The sequence below is a fragment of the Cicer arietinum genome, chromosome 1 (assembly GCF_000331145.2).
Source record: "Cicer arietinum cultivar CDC Frontier isolate Library 1 chromosome 1, Cicar.CDCFrontier_v2.0, whole genome shotgun sequence".
In the NCBI taxonomy this organism is placed as follows: Eukaryota; Viridiplantae; Streptophyta; class Magnoliopsida; order Fabales; family Fabaceae; genus Cicer; species Cicer arietinum.
In genome coordinates this window covers 37,134,544-37,156,487 of record NC_021160.2, presented here as the reverse complement: position 1 = coordinate 37,156,487, position 21,944 = coordinate 37,134,544, and the positions used below count along the sequence as shown (strand labels likewise).

General features: G+C 30.0%; 1 protein-coding gene and 1 pseudogene across 1 annotated transcript; one reads left to right on the top strand and one right to left on the bottom strand.

Moving 5' to 3' along the window:
- Positions 1-188: 188 nt before the first annotated feature.
- LOC113787772 (uncharacterized) lies at positions 189-3,592 on the bottom strand (annotated as a pseudogene).
- A 12,145-nt stretch (positions 3,593-15,737) lies between these two features.
- On the top strand, positions 15,738-19,460 carry LOC101512027 (cytochrome P450 714A2-like). The gene is made up of 5 exons (XM_027335293.2): positions 15,738-16,074; positions 17,383-17,609; positions 17,800-18,050; positions 18,269-18,680; positions 18,927-19,460. The coding sequence occupies exons 1-5, from the start codon at positions 15,792-15,794 to the stop codon at positions 19,365-19,367; spliced, it is 1,614 nt and encodes a 537-aa protein (XP_027191094.1). The 5' UTR covers positions 15,738-15,791; the 3' UTR covers positions 19,368-19,460.
- Positions 19,461-21,944: the final 2,484 nt, after the last annotated feature.

The window sequence follows — 21,944 nt, the reverse complement described above, 5'->3', positions numbered from 1 at the left end:
TCTTATCTTTAATCTCTAAATCAAATTCTTGGAGTAACAACATCCACCGGATCAATCTCGGTTTTGCTTCTGGTTTCTTCAATAAGAACTTCAAAGCTGCATGGTCAATAAAAACAACTACTTATCAAGTGCAAAAACAATAGCTAAAAGTTCCTTTTCAGTGGTAGTATAATTAGCTTGTGCAAAATCTAAAGTCCTAGAAACATAATAAATAACATGGGCAGCCTTACCAACCCTTTGTGCAAGGACTGCTCCCACGCCAAAGTTAGATGCATCACACATAATCTCAAAATGGAGGGTCCAATTGGGGTGGTGAATTATGGGAGTAGAGGTCAGTGATGCCTTTATGAAATCAAACGCCTTCTTGCATTTGTCACCGAAGGTGAAACTGACATCTTTTTGCAGTAAGTTTGACAGCGGAAGAGCTATCTTGCTGAAATCCTTGATAAAGCGTCTATAAAAACCTGCATGGCCAAGAAAAGAACGTATCTCACGGATGCAAGATGGGTAAGGCAAATTTGAAATCACATCAATCTTGGTAGGATCCACTTCTATCCCATTTTTAGAGATCACATGTCCCAAAACTATGCCTTGTTCAACCATAAAATGACATTTTTCATAATTCAGCACAAGGTTAGTTTCAATACATCTATGCAAAACTCTATCTAAATTGTTCAAGCATGCATCAAATGAGGAACCATACACAGTAAAATCATCTATGAAAAATTCAATACAATTTTCTATCAAGTCAAAGAAAATACTAATCATGCAGCGTTGGAAAGTGCCAGGAGCATTGCATAGGCCAAATGGCATCCTCCTATAGGCAAATGTGCCAAAAGGACAAGTGAACGTGGTCTTTTCTTGGTCATCTGGTGCAATATGGATATGAAAATAACCAGAAAAACCATCAAGAAAGCAATAACGTGACTTACCACCCAACCGTTCAAGCATCTGATCAATGAATGGCAAAGGAAAATGATCCTTTCTAGTTGCTTGGTTTAGTCTCCTGTAATCGATGCATACCCTCCAACTGTTCTGCACTCGTGTGGGGATAAGTTCATTATTTTCATTTTTAACAACTGTGAGTCCAGTTTTCTTAGGGACTACCTGCACTAGGCTCACCAATTGACTATCAAAGATGGGGTATATAATGCCTGCTTGCAAGAGCTTGGTCACTTCTTTTTTTACAACATCCAAAATTAATGGGTTAAGTCGCCTTTGGGGCTGCCTAACTGATTTTACCCCGTCCTCCAGTAGTATCCTATGCATACACATGGATGGGCTAATACCATGAATATCAACCAAGGTCCATCCGATTGCCTTCCTGTGTTTTCTCAAAATCTGCAACAGCTCATCTTCCTGTTCATCGTCAAGTTTGGCTGAAATAATCACAGGTACCTTGCCACTTCCTTCTATAGTTGGTGGTTGTTCAATGGAAGGTACAACACATGTGGCCGAAGCTAAGTCTGCAAAATCAATTATGTTAGTAGAAATATCAATATCAGCACAATGATCAACATGCAACGCAACTTCGATCTCAGCACACATAGAGCACAATTGAGTATCTGTACAAAATTCACAAGTATAAGTATCATCAAAACCAGAAATTGAAGGAAAATCAATAGCAAACATATCAGAGTAAGTGTCATCAACCAAATCAGCAAGCAATTCAATTTGAAAAATAGAATGCTCTTCCATGGGGTGTTTCATAGCATCAAAGATGTTAAATTTTATAATACTATCACCAAATTCAATGGATAGAGTTCCAGCATGCACATCAATTTTTGTTCTAGCAATTTTCAAGAATGGTCTGCCTAAGATGATAGGCGCCGTGTTGGACTTATTCTCTCCCTCCATGTCTAGAATGTAAAAATCTGCAGGAAATATCAATTCATTAACTCGAACAAGTACATCCTCCAGCGGTCCAGCGGGACGAGCATTGCTCCTGTTCGCCAATTGAATGGTAACACCTGTACTCTATAAAGGTCCAAGAGCAAGAGAGTTAAAAATAGATGTAGGCATAATATTAATGGAAGCTCCTAAATCTAACATAGCATTTTTAAATTGACTATTGCCTATGGCACATGGAATGGAAAAAGTTCCTGGATCTTTGCATTTCTGAGGCATTGGCTGAATGAGGGCTGAAACATTTCGCCCCATGTTTACTCTTTCATCACCTTTTAACCTTCTCTTGTGCGTACACAAATCTTTTAGAAATTTTGCATATCTTGGAATCTGTTTAATTGCTTCGAGGAGGGGAATGTTCACTTCCACCTTCCTAAATGTATCCAGGATCTCGTTGTCCCTATCTACCTCGTCCATTTTCTTAGTCTTCACCGCCCTTTGAGGAAAAGGAAGTGGTATATTTTGCTCAACATCAACAGTTTCATATATCAAAGTATCCTCAGCAACCTTGTTATTTTTCACTACAGTTTCAGGTACCTTTGGTATTTCAACAGCTTTCCCAAACCTCAATGTAATTGCACTAACATTGAGAGCATTTGGATTTACTACTGACTGTGCAGGCAATTGGTTTGACCCCTGAGCATGTAATTGATTGATTGAAGTGGCTAGCTGACCAATCTTTGTTTCCAAATTTTGAATGGTGGAATTTGTTCTTTGTTGAAATTGGAGATTCTGGACAGTCATCTGTTTAACAAGGTCCTCTAATGAAGGTGCATTGTTTTGCTGTTGAGGAATATTTTGTTGTTGTTGCCTAGGTTGTTGTTGTGCAGATGAATTCCCCCATCTCAGGTTGGGATGGTTTCTCCAACCAGGATTGTACCTGTTAGATGATAGATCATAGTTGGCTTGAGGATTGTATATATTTGCTACATATGCTTGAGGAGCATCATCAATTGGATCTTTTCGCAATGTAGGACATGAATCTAAAGGATGCTCTGGAGAAGTGCAAATACCACAAACCAGTGCTTGGGTTTTACCTATTGCCAATTTTTTTACTAAAGATGTAAACTCATCAAGTTTTCCTTCTAAATTCTTGTGGGAAAAAGCTTGAATTTCATTCACACCTTTTTTTCAAAACTGTTGACTTGTTTCTAGTTATAAACTGCTGAGAATTAATGGACATGTTCTCAACCAAAGCCCTTGCCGCTTCTGGGGTTTTATCGACAAGTGCTCCACCACTAGCAACATCCAAAATGCTTATATCCATAGGTAGCAAGCCTTCATAAAAATATTAGATGAGCAATTGTTCAGAAATCTGGTGATGAGGACAACTTGACACTAATTTCTTGAATCTCTCCCAATACTCATGTAATGATTCCCTGTCAATCTTCCTAATGCCACATATTTCTTTTCTGATTGAAGCAACTCTTGAGGCAAGGAAGATTTTTTCTAGAAACAATATCTTCAGATCATTCCAACTTGTAACAGAACCTGGTTGAAGGTAGTATAACCAGTCCTTGGCAGCATCTTGGAGTGAAAATGGGAAGGCTCTCAGCTTAATGTGGTCTTATGTGACTCCTTGAGGCTTCATGGTAGAACACACAACATGGAATTCCTTCAAGTGTTTGTGGGGACCCTCACTTGCAAGACCATTAAACCTTGGAAGCAAGTGTATTAAACCAGATTTAAGTCAAATGGTACAATAACTTCAGGATATGTGATACACAATGCATTATAATTGATATTAGGTGCAACAAGTTGTCTTAAGATTCTATTATTCGCATCAGCCATATTTTGCAACAAGTTGTCAATTTCAGTATCTAACTCTAACTCGTTAACACTAGCAGCTCTATTAAGTCTACGACGTAAATGAAATGTCCTATCTATTTCAGGTTCAAGAGAATGAAAATTCACAGAACTAGCCCTAGTCATGCATCATCATAACAATGCAATACAAAATAACAATTTTGAAAATTCCAACAATGTCCCAAATGCTAAAATTGAAGTGAAAAATAGAAAACCCTATCAAATAAAATCCAAAAAATATAAAAATACCATCAAAAATTTATAAAATTCAAATAAAGGCAAAGCAATTTTTTTTGGAATTTTTGGAGAATATGAAAAATTAAAAAAATTGAAAAAAAATGTAAACGAATAAATTTGGGATTTTGACCGTCGTTTTCGTATAAGGAACTTATACGGAGTCCTGTTCCTTGATTTTTTTTTTCTTCTGATTTTCTGGAAAAATTTCAGAGCAATCGGAGACAGTCGCCTAAAAACAGGGTTAATATTATTATCGGAGAGTCCCCGACAACGACGCCAATTTGATCTACTGTCGCACACGGGTCAAATACAATTGATAAAATGTAAATAGAGGTAATAACTCGAATCGTTTCACAAGGACTTCTGATATAGTAATAATAACCGAATTGAAAATTGAAATTAAAAGGGGGTTTTTTAGATTTTTGTTTTAACAGATGAGCAAAACAATTAATCCACTTATTCGAGTTTCAAACCTATCACAGATTCTATCAATGAGTTTAATTCCTAATTTGTGATTATATTCTTATTTGACTATAGAATTGATCAAACAAGCGCAATCAATCCTATGGAATTTGGTTTCTTTGATTGGATTAAGCATCACAATCATCAAAATATTATAATTAACGATCAAGCGTCGCAAAATTATAATTCAATTAAATTAGAAACTTAAACCAAATTTTGTCAAATAAATTTAATCAATCATATTGAAATTCAATTTAAGCAATCAAAATATCAATATAATCAAATAAACAAGAGTAGAATCATGAATAGAAATTGACAGTGTAACCTGAATCTCATGGTGTTGATGAAACTCTGAACTCGTTGATTAATCTTATAAAATTAGCCTTCCATGAAATTAAAATAAAACTGTTTAGTTCTTGTAGCAATTTGAATCCTAATTTTTCCGTCCTTAGAAAAGAAACAAAATGATCAATATATAGTACTTCATAGTGGGCTTTAGGGTTTAAAAACAAATTACCCGCTAATTAAAATTATTATAAAAGTCCAGATTACAAAATCTGCAATTTAGGTCCAGTGAAGTTCGGAATTGGTCTTTTCTTCCAACACAAACGTTGTAGCTCAGATTTTTAGCTTTCCAACGCCTGCTCATATGCGCCAATCCAATATCCAGAGCTCAAGTTATGACCTACATAGTGAGAAAGAGTTAAAATACAAATAATAAAATTAAAATGCAAATAATAAAATTATAATCTAATTTTGACCCAAAGTTTAGAAACAAGCTAAAAATATTAATCTAAGCTATAAAAATCTTTTAAAATACCAAACTAAAAAGCTAGAATCATGTGCCCAAATGCTATGATCAATGGCAAGTGTCGCTTGTGCTTTTACGATCCGTTTTGCATCCTGATTAATCAGAATCCGAATAGCCAACAAGACTACATATGCTACTCTTTGGATACCATAGGCCTCGATATTTTGATATGTATATTGAAATACCAGATTCATCTTTGTCAACGTAGGTTCTGGATCCCATACGAGTTGTACATTCTTTTATGTTTTCCATCTCAAATCTTTTTAACAATTCCTTGCAATACTTTGCTTGATTTATGAAGATGTCATTCTTGAGTTGCTTGATGTAGAGTCCAAGAAAATATGATATCATCAACGTAGATTTGAACCAGTAAGGTGTGATTGTTAGTTCTTTTAATAAATAATGTCTTGTCAACCTTACCCTTTTCAATCCCTCGTTCACATAAGAAGTTACTTAGCCTATCATACCAAGCTCTTGGAGCTTGTTTCAACCCGTAAAGAGCTTTCTTAAATTTGAAAACATGTGAAAGGTTTCTTGAAGTCTTCAATGTCGGGTGGTTGTTTGACATAGACTTCTTCATTAATGTATCCGTTGAGAAAAGCACTATTGAGATCCATTTGAAATAATTCAAAATTCATAGAACAAGCATAAGCGAGTAATAACCGAATTGCTTCTAACCTTGCTATCGGAGAAAATGTTTCATCAAACTCAATCCCTTCTTCGTGATTGTATCCTTGAGCAACTAATCTTGCCTTGTTTCGAACAACTATACCATTTTCATCTAGTTTATTTTTAAACACTCATTTAGTACCAATGATGTGTTTATTTCTAGGATTAGGAATAACTTCCCATACTTTGCTTCTTTCAAATTGGTTTAGTTCTTCTTGCATGGCAAGTATCCATTGATCATTTTTAAGTGCTTCACCAATCTTGGAGGTTCTATTTCTGAAACGACTACCATATTCAAGCAAGCATCTTGTAGTTTTAGCCTTGTTGTAACTCCTTTGTTGATATCACTTATAATGTTTGTCAATTGGGTGATCTCTATGGGTTCTCCATTCCTTAGGAACATTATCATCTTGCTTTTCAACGTTGACTTCATCTTCTTGAATTGGTTGATCATCTTGATTTTCTTTGCTTGTATCATTACTTACAACATCATCATCATCATAAGAAATATTTTTGTCCTCTTTCAAGGGGTTAGTTTCATCAAAAGATACATGCATTGATCCTTCGACTAATAAAGTTCTCTTATTGAAAATTCTAAAAGCTTTACTAGATAATGAGTAACCAATTAAGATACCTTCATCGACTTTCTCATCGAATTTTCCATGGTTATCCTTTCTATTGTTTAGCACGAAACACTTACATCCAAAAATGTGGAAGTGAGAGATGTTGGGATTTCTTCCTTTGTAGAGTTCATAAGGTGTTTTCTTAAGAATTGGCCGAATTATTACTCGGTTGGATACATAACATGTTGTGTTTATGACATTTGCCCAAAAATATTTTGGTAGACTTGAGTCGCTTAACATGGTCCTTGCAAGTTCTACCAAAGATCAATTCTTTCTCTCAACAACCCCATTTTGTTGAGGTGTTCTTGGTGCAGAAAAATTATGGAAAATTCCATTTTCTTCACAAAATTCTACAAAAGATGCATTTTGAAATTCTCCTCCATGATCACTTTTAATTGATATAATTTTGGCTGATTGTTCATTTTGGACTAGTTTGGCATAGTTTTTAAATGCTTTGAAAGCTTCATTTTTGTTTTCCAAAAATAAGGTCCAAGTGAACCTTGAGTAATCATCAACAATTACTAGTCCATATGAATTTCCACCAAGACTTTTGGTTCTTGATGGACCAAACAAGTCCATATGTATTAATTGAAGTGGTCTTGAAGTTGATATAACATTCTTAGGTTTGAAAGAAATCTTTATTTGCTTACCTTTTTGACAAGCATCACACAATTTATCCTTTATAAATTTCAACTTTGGTAAGCCTACAACAAGGTCATGCTTGACTAACCTGTTTAAATGATCCATATGGATATGTGCAATTCTTTTATGCCATAGCCATGCATCATTGTTGTCACTCACCAAAAGATGTTTCATTTTTAAGGATAAATCATCAAGATTAAGTATAAAGATGCTTTTAAAGCGCTTACCGACAAACTGAATTTCATTTGTAGCTTCATTTTGGATGATGCATTTATCTTTGTTGAAGGCTATTTTGTATCCTTTGTCGTAAAGCTGGCTAATGCTTATGAGATTATGTTTTAAACCTTCAACATATAAAACATCTTCAATCAAAGGAGATAGGGCTGTTTTCCAATGCCTAAATTTTTTTCTTTGTTGTTGTCTCCATAGACCACATAGCCTTTTAATTCAAGAGTTAAAACTGAAAATTTTGTTTTATCACCCGTCATATGTTTAAAGCATCCACTATCCAAGTACCACATATTTGAGTTACTTTGTGTGCATATCTACAAAATTAAATCAAGTTTTATTAGGTACCCAATGTGCTTTGGGTACTTGATGGCTAGTACCTTTCTTTACCCACACATAATGCCCTTTTGGAACACTAAAGTTTCTAACGTGACAGGCATTAGGTGTGTGACCATTAAGACCATAATAAGAACAAGTAGAAGTAAATCTATTTTTATGAGATTTCTTTTGAATAATTTACTTTTTATAATGATGATCTTTTTGCATAATTATAACCTTTTCTTGATTGGATTGGTTACTCGCTTTAACAAAAATGGTTTTATTCAAGCTTGGTTTATCAAATTTTTGAGTATCCAAGGCCATTTTTGTCATTTGAGTATCTTTGCATATTTAAAACATTTTCCAATCCCATTTGTCCCTTTTCGTATCGCTCAATTACACTATTTAATTGAACAACTTTGAAAGAGAGAGAATTACACTTATTGCATGTAAAATTATGTTTTAGTTTATCATAATCATTTTCCATAGTGTCAACGTTTTCTTGAAGAGTTGAAATTTGTCCTTTTTGTATTGACATTAATTTGAACAGATTTTTACATTCAATAAGTAGTTCTTTAATGGCATTTTGAGCATTATTATATTCGATAATTAATTCAGTATTAGTTTTATTATGATAAGGGGAGTTTATGTTACTAACCTCTTCTTCGTCATCTGATTGATGCGATGCCATTAATGCAACATTCGCGCATTCGTCACTTTCTGTTTCCGAATATGAACTCACTTCGTTGTCTTCCGATACTATGTATGCCTTTTTGAAGTCTTTCTTTTTTATGGTATTTTTCTTGATAATATTTGGACATTCTGCCTTAATGTGTCCTTGTTTACCACATTCAAAGCAAGTGAAGTTTTGGCTTGAGGTAGAACTATCCTTCTTTTTGAAACTTTTCTTTTTGAATGTTTTATCGTTTTTAAGAAACTTACCAAATTTCTTAACAAGGAAGGTGATATTTTCATCTTCATCTGAATTTTCGTCCTTGATTTGTTCGTTTGATTCGGCCTTTAAAGCAATGTTTTTGGTCTTTTTTCTTGACTTTCATTATGTTCTAACCTTCCAAGTTCGATTTTGTGTTCTTGAAGTTTTCCGAACAATGTAGGAAGAGACATTTTGGATAGGCTTTTCTTTTTGGAGATTGTTGTCACTTTTGGTTGTCAGGCTCTTGTTAATGATCTTAATACTTTTAGATTTAATTCATAGTTGGTGAAGATTTTTTCGAGTGCCGACAAGTGGTTGGTTAAGCGGGAGAACCTTTTCTGTAAGTCTAAGATAGACTCTCCGGGCAACATTCAAAATAATTCGTATTCTTGAGCTAATGTATTGAGTTTAGATCTTTTTACCTCAATGGTCCCTTCATGAGTTACTTCAAGTGTATCCCATATTTCTTTGGCCGTTTTGCAGTGAGATACACGAAAGAATTCGTCAATTCCAAGTGCTGATTGTAGCATATTTTTAGCCTTCTTATCAAACATCACTTTTCTTTTATCATCGTCAGTCCATGAGGTTTTTATCTTTGTTTTTTCTTTATTGTTGATGACCGTTTTTGGAATGTAAGGACCATTTTCTATTGCATCCCATATGTCGTCTTCTTGTGCTTCAAGATACGCTTGCATATGTATCTTCCAAAAGTCATAGTGCTCTCCAACGAAGCATGACGGTTTGTTGCTACTACCACCATATCTGAAAACAGGTTGTGCGGAAGCCATGAGTAATGATCGAGGAGTAAGTTACATGAACCTGCTCTGATGCCAATTGTAAGAACAGAGGTGCACCTCAGAGGGAGGGTGAATTAGGTGTTAGGAAATTTTCTTATTCTCCGAGGTTTAGTGATCGATATTTTTTTTTGGACAGTGTAGGGCAATGAGTAAATGGCAGTAAATTAACGGACACAATAATATTATCATGGTTCCCCTTATGACCAAGGGTACATTCAATCCTCTGGCACACTACAAGAGATTTTTCCACTATTGTCAGAAAATGTACAAATCTCACCCTAGGTTCTCTGCTACAACCTTCTAACAAAAACTTCTAAGATAGCACACCACTATCTTAGATTAGACTACTTTAAGAAAGTACTACTTTCTTTTACAAACAATGTAATTTGATTTGGAATAAGAATAAGAATGGTATAATGATATCAATCCAATATTATTTCAAGTGTACTTTGAGAACCTTTCTCAATGATATGAAAATGTAATGCAAGTACTTGAAATAAAATAAAAAATATAACTTTGAGAAAAAATCAGAAATTTGTTCAAAGTTGTTCAAGGTTTGGTAGTAGGATTATGTGTTTATTAATCTGAAACTATGGGGTATTTATACTTCATCGACATCACTTCAGATAAGTGGGCATTGTTCCAAGAGTTTTGATGAACAAATGCAATGATCTAGAACCATTTCAGATCTGAAAATTGCATTGTTTCCAGTTGTATTCGAATATAGTATGTTTGTATTCGAATACACCTCTTATAACGTTCAGACTTAATCAAAATTTTCATCTTGTATTCGAATTCAAGGGTCATGTAGTTGAATACAAATAAGTGTGTTTTGCCACTGACTTGTTGTTTGTATTCGACTGCATCAGGTTGTAGTTGAATACAGATGTGTAGTTTGAGCTACTGACTTAACACTTGTATTTGACTACAGCACCTCGTAGTCGAATACGACATTTATTTTTGTCAAAAACTTTAATTTTAAACATTGTTATAGTAATTTTGACATGAAAATCCTTTTTATGCATATGCAAAGATGAATGGTTCTCGTGTACTTTTGAAGTATTGATTGTATCATGTACCTTTACATCTATTAAACATATAATATATTTGATTATAGTTGGCATATGATATTTCGACTTCTTTTTGAGCTTTGTTGCTTTGATCACAATTCTTGGTCTTTGTCTTCATCAAAAACATGTGTTTTACAAAAACAACCCCCAAATGAACCCTAGGTTTGGCTACTATCTAAATCAATTAGGGTTTGACTTTCTTTTAGGTTTTCGTACCTAATTAGGTTCTCTAACTTCAAAAAGACTTTTGTTTAGGTACTTGGGAAAAAAACAAAATTTCAATCCTTTTCAGAATACTTATGCCATACTTTGAAAATTTTCCTATATTTTTTTTCAAAATTATTGAAGGTCAACTCAAATATTTGTCTTTAACAACTTAGGAGAAAATATATTTTTAATATAAAACTCTTCTCACAAATGTTTTTCTCATAGGACACATTACTTTAAATTCTCATCCTTTGGCATAAAGGGACTAATTTCAAATTATCATACACATAAACGTTTCAAACTTTGAACACTTAAAAATAAATCAAGATTAGGGCTTTCCCAAAATACCCATCTTGATCACCTTTGAAAATTTACTTTGACATCACAAGGTACTTAAATATTTTAGTTTTTCCCACTTTCTAAAACCTTTCTAGGGTTTTCAAATTCCTTTTGGCAGACTAATCATATGTTCATGGACAAGTTCTATTTCACCAAAACCCCAATTTTTAGGGTTTTCCCATCATGATCAAGGGATCAATTTGAATTTGTCCAAAACCGTAACCTAAGTGTGCTTTATACATCAACAAACTTGGGCTAGTTCAACTTTTATCATTTCTAACTTAGGCATAATCACTCATTCACCTTTGATTTCAATTATTAAAGATCAATTTGTGATTTTCTAAACCTAACCATTTTCCCCCAAATTCAACATTTTGGAACCAAATAGGAGTTTTTCCTAAAACTCAAAATTTTCCAAAATCAAAAGATGAAATGTAGTAAAACCAACTTCACTCACAAGAAAGAACACAAAAGGGACCAAATTTCAAACACATTACCTAATCATATAAGCTAATTGACCATATCAAACTATTTAGGGGGTTTGATTTATTTATTTATTTATTTTTTGTAATTCAAGTTACTAACACCTCTAATTTTAACATTAACAAATCACCTAAGTAAAAATCAAACTTTTATTTTACTTTCTTAACTTAGGGTTTATTATTTTGCAAAAAAACAAAAACAAAGAGTTGAAAATCTCTCATCTAAATTCATAAACACTAACAACCATAGTAGTGGTAAACAAGCAATATTGAAGCTCAAAACATTAAAAAAAATGATTTCCTCAAATATAGACATGGTTACATGTTTTAGAGAAAAAGAAAAGACAAGTGACTATCTCAACTAGCGATGCTTATCTCTTTACAATCCTCTCAAGTAGTGGAACAATTTTGTAGTTGGAGGTTTTGTGATTTGAGACCTCTAAGTTGCTAAAAAATGAAGAAGGAGTTTAAGATTTTGAGAGAAAATGAAAGAGGAAAAGAAGATGCATTTTTGTTTGAAAGTAAAAAAGAAGTGCTAGTGATAAGATGATGATGATGACTGTGAGTCATCTAATTAAGGGGAGGAAATTAATTAATTACTTAATTTATTTTAATTCTCCCACTAACATATGACGAGTATTCATCAACTCTTGTTTTTATAGCACTTTGTTAACAACTTTTTATTTAAGTTCAATCTTTGTAGTTAGTTTTATAGTTATGATTAAGAAATGAAATTCGAATTGTCTTGGAATATTTTTTAATGTGTTGGTATTAACTCTTTCCAACAAAACAAATTCTCGAATTTTTCTCCTTTTGTTGCGAAGTTACAAGTAATTTACATTAAAGAATAAACACTCAGGATGTTATGGAGGGTTAGTTCCCGCAAAAAGTGATCTCTGATGCACAAAATTGTTTTTTGATTGATGCCAGAGTGCAATAGGAAGGGTCAGGGCGTATTGCACCAGTCAATGAGCTGCAGTGCACATCGTGGCACAATTCATTGTCTCTAGGCGTAACAAGGGAGTATCATAGTGCATTGTGCAACCTGTTGCACCACAATAAAAATTATGGAAGCGCATTGCGCCCATACCCAACGCAATGCATTGGTGTGCATTCCTAGGTTGTTATTTAAGTCAAAAAGCAGAATTTTGTTAGAGGTCAAATTTTTGGATGCAAAGAAGAGAATGCAACATCTAATAAGAGACCTAGTTGAGCCATTATGTACAATTTCCTTTTCTCTATGTATATTTTATCAAACAATATGAGTAACTAATCTACTCATTGATTAAAGATCATTGATTGTAACAAATATAACTATCTAATACATTGCACGAGCATAAGGTCTAATTAGAGATAAAGTGCAAATAAAAGAAACAAAGTGTAAATAAAAAAGAGAATATATATTAAAAATAAAATAAAAAATAAAAATGAGAGAGAATGGTAGTGTTGAAAAACGTAAAAGTTAAAAAGATAGCGAGCATTAATGTTGGAAAACGTAAAATTATGAGAAATAAAAATATTTACTGAAAAATTAAAATAAGAGAGCATTAGTTTTGGAGGACTCGAAATATTTACTGAAATAGAATTATTGTCGAATTTGTTTAGGTGTCATATAAGAAGAAATTTGATATTTTCTCTAATATATTATTTACTTAAATATATTTAATTTAACTTTAAATATAAGAAAAAAATTAAATTAATAGAAATTAATGTATTTGTTTTAAAATTTAAATTAAATATATATTTTTTTATTGATTTATTTTCTTTTATATTTTCGATCGATGGAAGTATAATAAAAGGATATATATATTTGTATGGCCATATGTCATTTATGTATCCTTTTCAAACAAACTTAATTGTTCTTAAGCTAGATGATGTGTCACCTTTAGAAAAGTTGCACACCATTCTTTAATTTATATATAATGTAATAAAGTAGCAAAGTGTGAGTTACAAAAATCTTCAACCTTTTCATATTTTCTTATTTTATTGGTATCTAAAATTGTGTGAATCGATGTTTTTTACATTTCCAACTTTACTATTTTATTTAATTGTTTCACCTTTTGACTTCCTCATGTTAAGGATCTTTTTGTGTGGTGAATATAACCAAACATTTTTTTTACTAAATATGTAAAACAAACATTACCAAATAGCACTCCCTTCATATTTATCTTTTGTGTGGTGTATGTAAACAAACATTTTTTTTTACTAAACATATAAGCAAAACATTAAAATGAGTTTAAAATAGTAATAAAACATCAAACATTAAAATATTAAACATTAACAAATAACAATTCCTTCATATTTATTTGTGTCGATGCACTAAAGATACATATATTTTTCTTAACATTACTAGTAAATATTGATAGTTTAAAATATCTTACACATACAAATTTATCTGATCAAATATGTGGCAGAAAGTTTAAATATTTTAAGTTTACTAATGTAAAACTATAAATAATTAGACTACTTCTATTGTTTCCTTAATAAGCAAAACATTAAAATGAGAGAAATAGAGTTAGTGTTAGAGAAAAGAAAAATTAAAGAGTTAAATAAAACTTTAGTTTATATAAAATTTTAATATTTTAAAAATTCTTATAAAAGTTTTCTTAATTTTTAATCTCTATGATTTATTAAATATATATTAATACATTACACACAAAACAATACACATAAAAACTTTATGAATCTCTCATTAAAACAAAAGATTCATTTTTAATATATATATATATATATATATATATATAATTATAAAAATATTAATTAAAAAATAAATAAATTGCACAAAAGAAAAATACAAGTCCAAAACTAATTTATGAATCTTATCAACAAATTATGAAATTTAACATATAATTTCTGAATATTGATATAATGGTTCAATAAATGGAAGAAAATAAATTTTTAATGGTTTCGTGTTTAATTTAAAGGATGAAATTTTTTTTTAAATAGTTTAAAAGTTATTTAATTTTTCTTCCATCCCTCTAAATTCTCTTAAAATGAAGGAAGAACAAAAGTAACTTAAAGAGGAATTTTACTTTCCTCCCCTTCCATCTCCTCTTAAAATTTGAAGTAAACACAAAAAGATAAATATATTTTTTCTTCAAAATAATTAATTTGATTTATTTCAACTCCCGCAAATCCCTCCTCTTCCCCCAAATCCCTCCTATCAAACACACCCTTAAACATTTATCTTTAATTCAAGATAATTTGTTTGAAATTTTTTATATTAAATATATTAAAGATAAATATATTTTTTCTTCAAAATAATTAATTTTTTTTATTTCAACTAAATATAATATATTTAAATATGGAAATGTCAAAAAATAATTTTAGTTTTGATCAACATAATTTATATTAGTTTTAATAAACTTGATTTATATTTCAAGATAGTCAATTTCAAATTCATTAAAATAATTATAACTTAATTTGACTTTTATCCATTATGAATTCTATCTTTGGCTCAATTAGCTTATAAGTGTTAAACTAGTTGAAGTGTTCTGCAAAATTAGTGATTCAATTAGGTTAAAATATAAAATGACATATAACGACATTCTTAATTATTATTATTTTTTTATCAATGAATACTTAAAATATTTTAAAAATAGTATTTTAACATTTATTTTATTATTAATTCAAAATTTGTCAATTTGATATATTATTTATTTATTTATAAATAAATAATATAGATCAAATAAATACATAAATTTAAAATTGTATATTTAATTTATAATTAAACTATTTAATATTGAATATCATTAATGTTCTACTTAAAAAATAAAACTTCAAATGAAAAAAAAGGTTTTCATAGAAAATTAGATGTCACATTCCCAATTTACTTGTCATCACATTATCCTTACATGACATATCACCAAAATTTAGATGTCAAAAAATTTTCTTTAATTTAGAAAAAGTGAGGGGTTGTATTTTTCAGAATTAATTAATTAGAGCATAAAATTATGAATTAACAAAAAATATGAGAACAAAAATGTATTTAAAATATATTTTATTTCCAATTAAATATTTTACTTATGGTCAACGTAATTGAAATGGTTGTTGTTAATACCCAAATTAAATATACATACATGCCAAAACAAATGCATCTAGAAGATTACAAATTATTTTAGTAAAAAGAAACTTTACCAAGGATAGTAGATTTAGGGGAGAGACAGTTTATTTCCAAAGAGATATTATAAAAAGGGTCATAGAGAATAGTTATTTGCCAAAGAGAAAAACTAGAGTGAGCACATAGAGAGAAAGTGGAAAGATGATAGAGATTTCAGAGAAAGTGATGTTACAGTTATTTTGGACAGCTGGATTGATAGTGATAAGCAGTGTTGTAATATTGATTGAGAAGTTATGGTGGAAGCCATATAGGATTAGATCAGTGCTTGAAAAACAAGGAATTAAAGGACCAAAACCGTCTTTTCCATTCGGAAATGTTTCTGAGATGCAAAATCTTCAACCCCAACCACCTCCAAATTCGGATGTCAAAGAAGCATGGGTTTATTCTATTTTTCCATATTTTCACATCTGGAAACAACGCTATGGTATGTTAAAATTGTTGGTATAATTTATTTATTTATTTTCTTTTTGGAACTGAACCGTGCAAATTAGATTCTCTGTTCAACCTTTTATTTTTGTTGAGTATAAATATGTTCACATTTTTATTTTTAATAAATAATAAAATTAAAAGGAGCAACTTCTTTTTCAAGAAAATTATTATTTTTAATTAATTTTTTATTTATTAACGATGATCCTAATAATCATGTTCAAACAGAACTTTAAACACAGTCCCATGTGGTTTTATAATAATTTTATATCGCTTTTATTTGTTTACTTGTTATTTTTAAACAAAAAATATACGAAGGTTCGAGACATCCACAATATAAAGGTTCGAGACATCCATAATTCATTTTTTTTATAAAACCACACAGATCTAAATTAAATCAAAATAGTAAAAAAATCAAATCATATAATATTAAATATTTTTACATCTTAGACAAAAAAAAATATTTTATATCTATAGTTTTGGAAACTGTATAGATCACGTTTTAGTTTATTTTTTAAAAAATTAAATTTAATTAAATCGTATATAGAAAATTTAGTAGTTATTTTATTATTGGTGTAAGAGACATGACATATCTCATTAATTTATTATTTTTGATTTTATATTTTGTTATAGTAACTGTCTCAACAGTAAAGTCCTAAACAATTATTCTGAAATTTATCATAGATCTTCATTAGAATACTCAGTAATTCTTGTCTTAATCTACTTAATGACTAAAAATACTCCATACCATAAATCATTTTAGAGTTTTATTAAATTAACCAAAATTTCCTACTTTATGATACTAGAAATTACATAGTTGATTATTTTTTTGATGTCTCTCTGTTCAAATATAATAATCATTTTTATTATTGGATTTTAACTTTAATTTATTGTATTATATTTTTAAAAAAATCTATTATTTTATTGCAATTTTTATAATATTAATATTGAAAAAAAATATTACTTTTGTAAATTGGTCTCTGAAAATCAATTCGATCTAAATTATATCTTTTTGGATTTAATCAATTTAATTTTTTTAAGAGATCAACAAAATCGAAACGAATGACGTGTCATTTTTATGTTTGATCATAAAATATTTTTTGCCTCAAAATAGGTCTAACTAATACATTTTGAACATTCGCATCAGATTTTTTCACAATTTTTCAATGTTTTGAACTTAAATATATAAATACATTTGAAAATATCATAATAATTAAATCAATGATTAGTATTTTACTATGTGTTTAATTACTATCTTTCGAATTCAAAATTATGTAACATGATTATAAATATACGATGCTTATAGGTCCATTGTATTTGTACTCGACCGGAACAAAGCAACATCTGTATGTGGAGAAGGGTGCCTTAGTAAAAGATATGGCTGCGCATATGGCCCCTGATCTAGGCAGGCCTTTGTATCTTAACCAAGCATTAGAGCCTATTTTTGGAGATGGCGTCCTAAGAGCCAATGGTAAAACATGGGTCTATCAAAGGAATGTTATTATTGCTGAATTATTCATGAGCAAAATTAAGGTTTGTATATACTTCCTCTCTTTCAAAAATATTATCCTTTAAGTTTCTTGCACACATTTAAAAATATATAATAAATAGAATAAACATAATAATTATTTTACTAAAATTATTTTTATTAAATGTCAATGTGTTTTCTACTTTCATAAATGTAAAATAATATTTATATTTTATTTTATTTTATTTTATGTAGAAAATGTTATATAGTATGGAAGATTCTGCTATGGAAATTGTCAAAAAATGGGATAAATCTATAGAAGAAAATAAAGGAAAAACCGTAGATTTGGTGATTGAACATGATTTGAAGGTTCTTTCAGAAGATATTCTTTCAAAAGCTTGTTTTGGTAGCAATTATGGAGAAGGAAAACATGTTTTTGAAAGATTGGGTGCTATGCAAACTAAACTTGGAACGACCAGTACACTTTTAGGATTTTTTAACTTAAGGTAACTTATAAAAAAAATTAAAAATCAATACTCTATTCTAAATGAAATATAAGCAAAAAAGTATTTGAAAAGTCGATGTATATGATCTATATCTAATACATCAACTTTTCAAAAACTATTATTGTTTATATTTTATTTCAGAAGAACTATTATTGATATTATATTGATTATATTTTATATTATATTGTACCAAGTGCTAAATTAATATGTTTTCTCAGTTTTCTTTCAATTAATGGCAACAAAGAGGTATGGAGGATGAAGAAAGAGGTGGACGTGTTGATAACAAAAATGATCAATGATCGTGAAATCCAAAACAAAAATAAGAACGATGATGAGAAACCAAATGATCTATTACAAAAAATAATAGAAAGTTCCAAAAGAGATACAACTTTAAATGAAAAGGGTTTTTTCAAAACGAAGTATGACATGAACCAATTGACTATAGATCTTTGCAAAAATATCTACTTTGCTGGCTCTGAGTCGACCGCTCTTGCAACTACTTGGGCATTGTGGCTCATTGCATCATATCCTGAATGGCAACAACGTCTTCGATCTGAGATCTTGGAAGCATTTGATTACAAGTTGCCTCATTCTTTCTGTGAGGATGGCAAACTTCAAAAGCTGAAATTGGTTAGTACATCACTTCACACTTCACAATATTTCTTCAAACGATATTTCACAATACTAGTTACTACTAATGTTTATGAGTGGACAACTTTAGTCATACTTTAGATGTTTCACCGGGGCTATGGGGGATGTTGAAAGTCCCGCATTAGATCTTATATAAATTCAATGTTGATAAGCGAGATGCATTTTTTGTCCTACAAATTGATTTTATGAGATTGAGTTAAGTTTAACGATATTGTTGTTGTGTAGCTAACAATGGTGATTCAAGAGAGTTTTCGTCTTTATGGACCAGCGGTGACTAACTCAAGAGAAACTTTTGCTGACATGAAATTTGGAGACCTTTTGGTACCTAAAGGCACCTACTTGTGGATGTTTGTGCCAGCACTTCATCGCGACACAGATAATTGGGGACCAGATGCTGCAGAATTTAAGCCAGAAAGATTTGCAAATGGTCTTAGTAAAGCTTGCAAATATCCTCAAGCTTATATTCCATTTGGATTTGGGAGTCGCAATTGCTTAGGCCAAAACTTTACAATGACAGAAATTAAGATTGCACTTAGTCTTCTTCTCTATCATTTCTCCTTTGAGGTTTCACCAGATTATCGACATTGCCCTGTCTCTAATATGTTGTTAATTCCAAAATATGGTATAAGGCTTCTTGTTACCAGGCTGAACCACACAAAGAAATGATTCACTTGTTTTTCTGGTCATGACTCTATCGGTTTTAACCGACATGAATAACACATCCTATAATAATATTAATAATACATCTTATGCTTTCTATTCTCCATTTTCATTTATCTTATGTCTATATTTATATTTAGGAATTCTTCTCAGTTAATAAAATTTCATGTGTTACTCTCTACTAATCAAAATGAAATTCCAAAACAAATAAAAGAACTCTGGCTAGGACTATACATTGGTGGAATGTGTGCATGCAATGTAGTAGAAGACTTTATTTGTGAACGGAAGTCTTGATGTTTTCACTATTTTGAGAACTCCCTTGGACTATGGTATACTCTCTAATTTTAGTGTATTTGAGAAGTTAAGAGATTAAATTTATTTTCTATAAAGTAATTATTTAATAGTTTAAATATGAAATTTATTTTATATGTACCAATAATATATAATCATTTTATACTGTCATCTAAATAAAATGATATCATTTCTTACTGTTTCTTTGATAAAAAAATATCTTAAAAAAAAAAACCCACTTTTAACATGATTTCACCTGTATGTTACATATTCAAAAAAAATTGTAATATAATAAATAAAAAATTAGTGTGTTAAGTTGATGTATAAAAAATTAGTAATTTCTAACTACATTTAAACAATATAGTTTACAACTCAATTTGATGAACTATTTAATTAAAGTACAACAGCAATACTTGAATTATAAAATTGTTCCTTAGTACATTAGGTTACAGCTAATAAAAATAAAGCATTAAGTCGAGAAGAAGGCTTGCAGATCATCCTTTGGTATTGGGAGTAAACGTCGGTCACCTTTAGATGCTAATGTATATAAAAATAAAAGAGGAAAGGAAAAAGTGTATAAAAAGTTTGAGGATATGAATAAAAAAATTCAATGTGAGGGAGACCAAAAATATTACTAGAAAAAGTGTATAAAAAGTTTGAGGATAAGGTTACTAGAAAAAGTTTTTGAGGATAAGGTTATTAGAAAAAGTGTATAAAAAGCATTTATTTATTTATTTATAAATAAATAATATAGATCAAATAAATACATAAATAAGAAATAAAAATAAAGGAAATTGAAAAGAAATGAATTGATGGTCATAAAAATCGATGCAATGATGATCAAAATAAATGAAAAATTGATTGATGGTCATAAAAATCAGAATAATGGTGATCAATTGAATAGAAAAGAAAACCAAAAACAAATTGATTGATGGTCATAAAAATCAGAATAATGGTGATCAATTGAATAGAAAAGAAAACCGAAGAAATGAATCAACAAAAACCGAATAATGTTGACACCTAATTTTGTCCGATTTTTACCTTTTATTAAAAAAGGAAATAATAATAATAAATATATAAATATATGTGAAGAAATATAAAAATAAAAATAAATAATTAGGGATATAAGCTTTTAACAATCACAAGTATTTTCGGTTCTTGTTTGCCTCTAATTCTTGTTAATTGATGGTCATAAAAATCAATGCAATGATGATCAAAATAAATGAAAAAAAAACCGAAAAGAATTTGATTGATGGTCATAAAAATCAGAATAATGGTGATCAATTGAATAGAAAAGAAAACCGAAAAGAAATTGATTGATGGTCATAAAAATCAGAATAATGGTGATCAATTGAATAGAAAAGAAAACCGAAGAAATGAATCAATAGCAATAAGAATCGGTATAATTGTGGCCAATTAAAAGAAAAGAAACCAACAAAAATAGATTAATAGTAATCAATTGACAATTATTCTTTTGTCTTGTGAAATCTATACCCAAAAGTCTATAAATAGTCGGTCACAAGAAGACAAAGAAGGGAATTCGAAACATAAATTGAGAGCACATAAAAAATAGAGAGATTAGTAGACAAAAGAGAAGAAGAAAATCTGATCTTGAAACAATCGGTCTAGCAAAACAACAATTCAGGAGTAAGGTATCATTTTTCTTATTTTTTTTTCTCTAATTTTCTGCTTATTAGTCTTTTGTTTTGTTTTTACATCTTTTTTTTTTTTTAAATATATTTTATTTCGCTTTCTATTTTTTTTTTCCTGTTTATAAAAAGTAAACTCATGTGTTAAGCTTTTAATTTTTAAAGAATCGTTTAATCCTAAAATTGTTTTCTTTACAACACAAAAATAATAATAAAAAATATAACCAATTGATGTTTATAGGCCGAGAAAATAAATTGCACCATATTGTAATATAATATTCATAATACGTCTTTATAACTAAAAAAAATCATAACAACAGATAAATGTTTTCACCTTTAGGATTAGAATTAATGGTCGCGGTTGCCGGATGAAATTCATCCTCGCTCGTCGCACCATATTACTCACTCTCAATCGTGGGTGACCTTTGTGTCGCGACATATCTGACAACGTACGAGCAAATAATTTAACAGATTATTTCACCGTCGTGTCCATCTGTCTCTTTCACATACCGCCACATTACGTTATTTTTTTTAAAAGAAAAATTAATTTTTTTTCTTTACTTTAAAACAAATATAGAAGATATAATCCATGAATAAATATTATTATTATTATTATTATTATTATCATTATTACTATTATTAC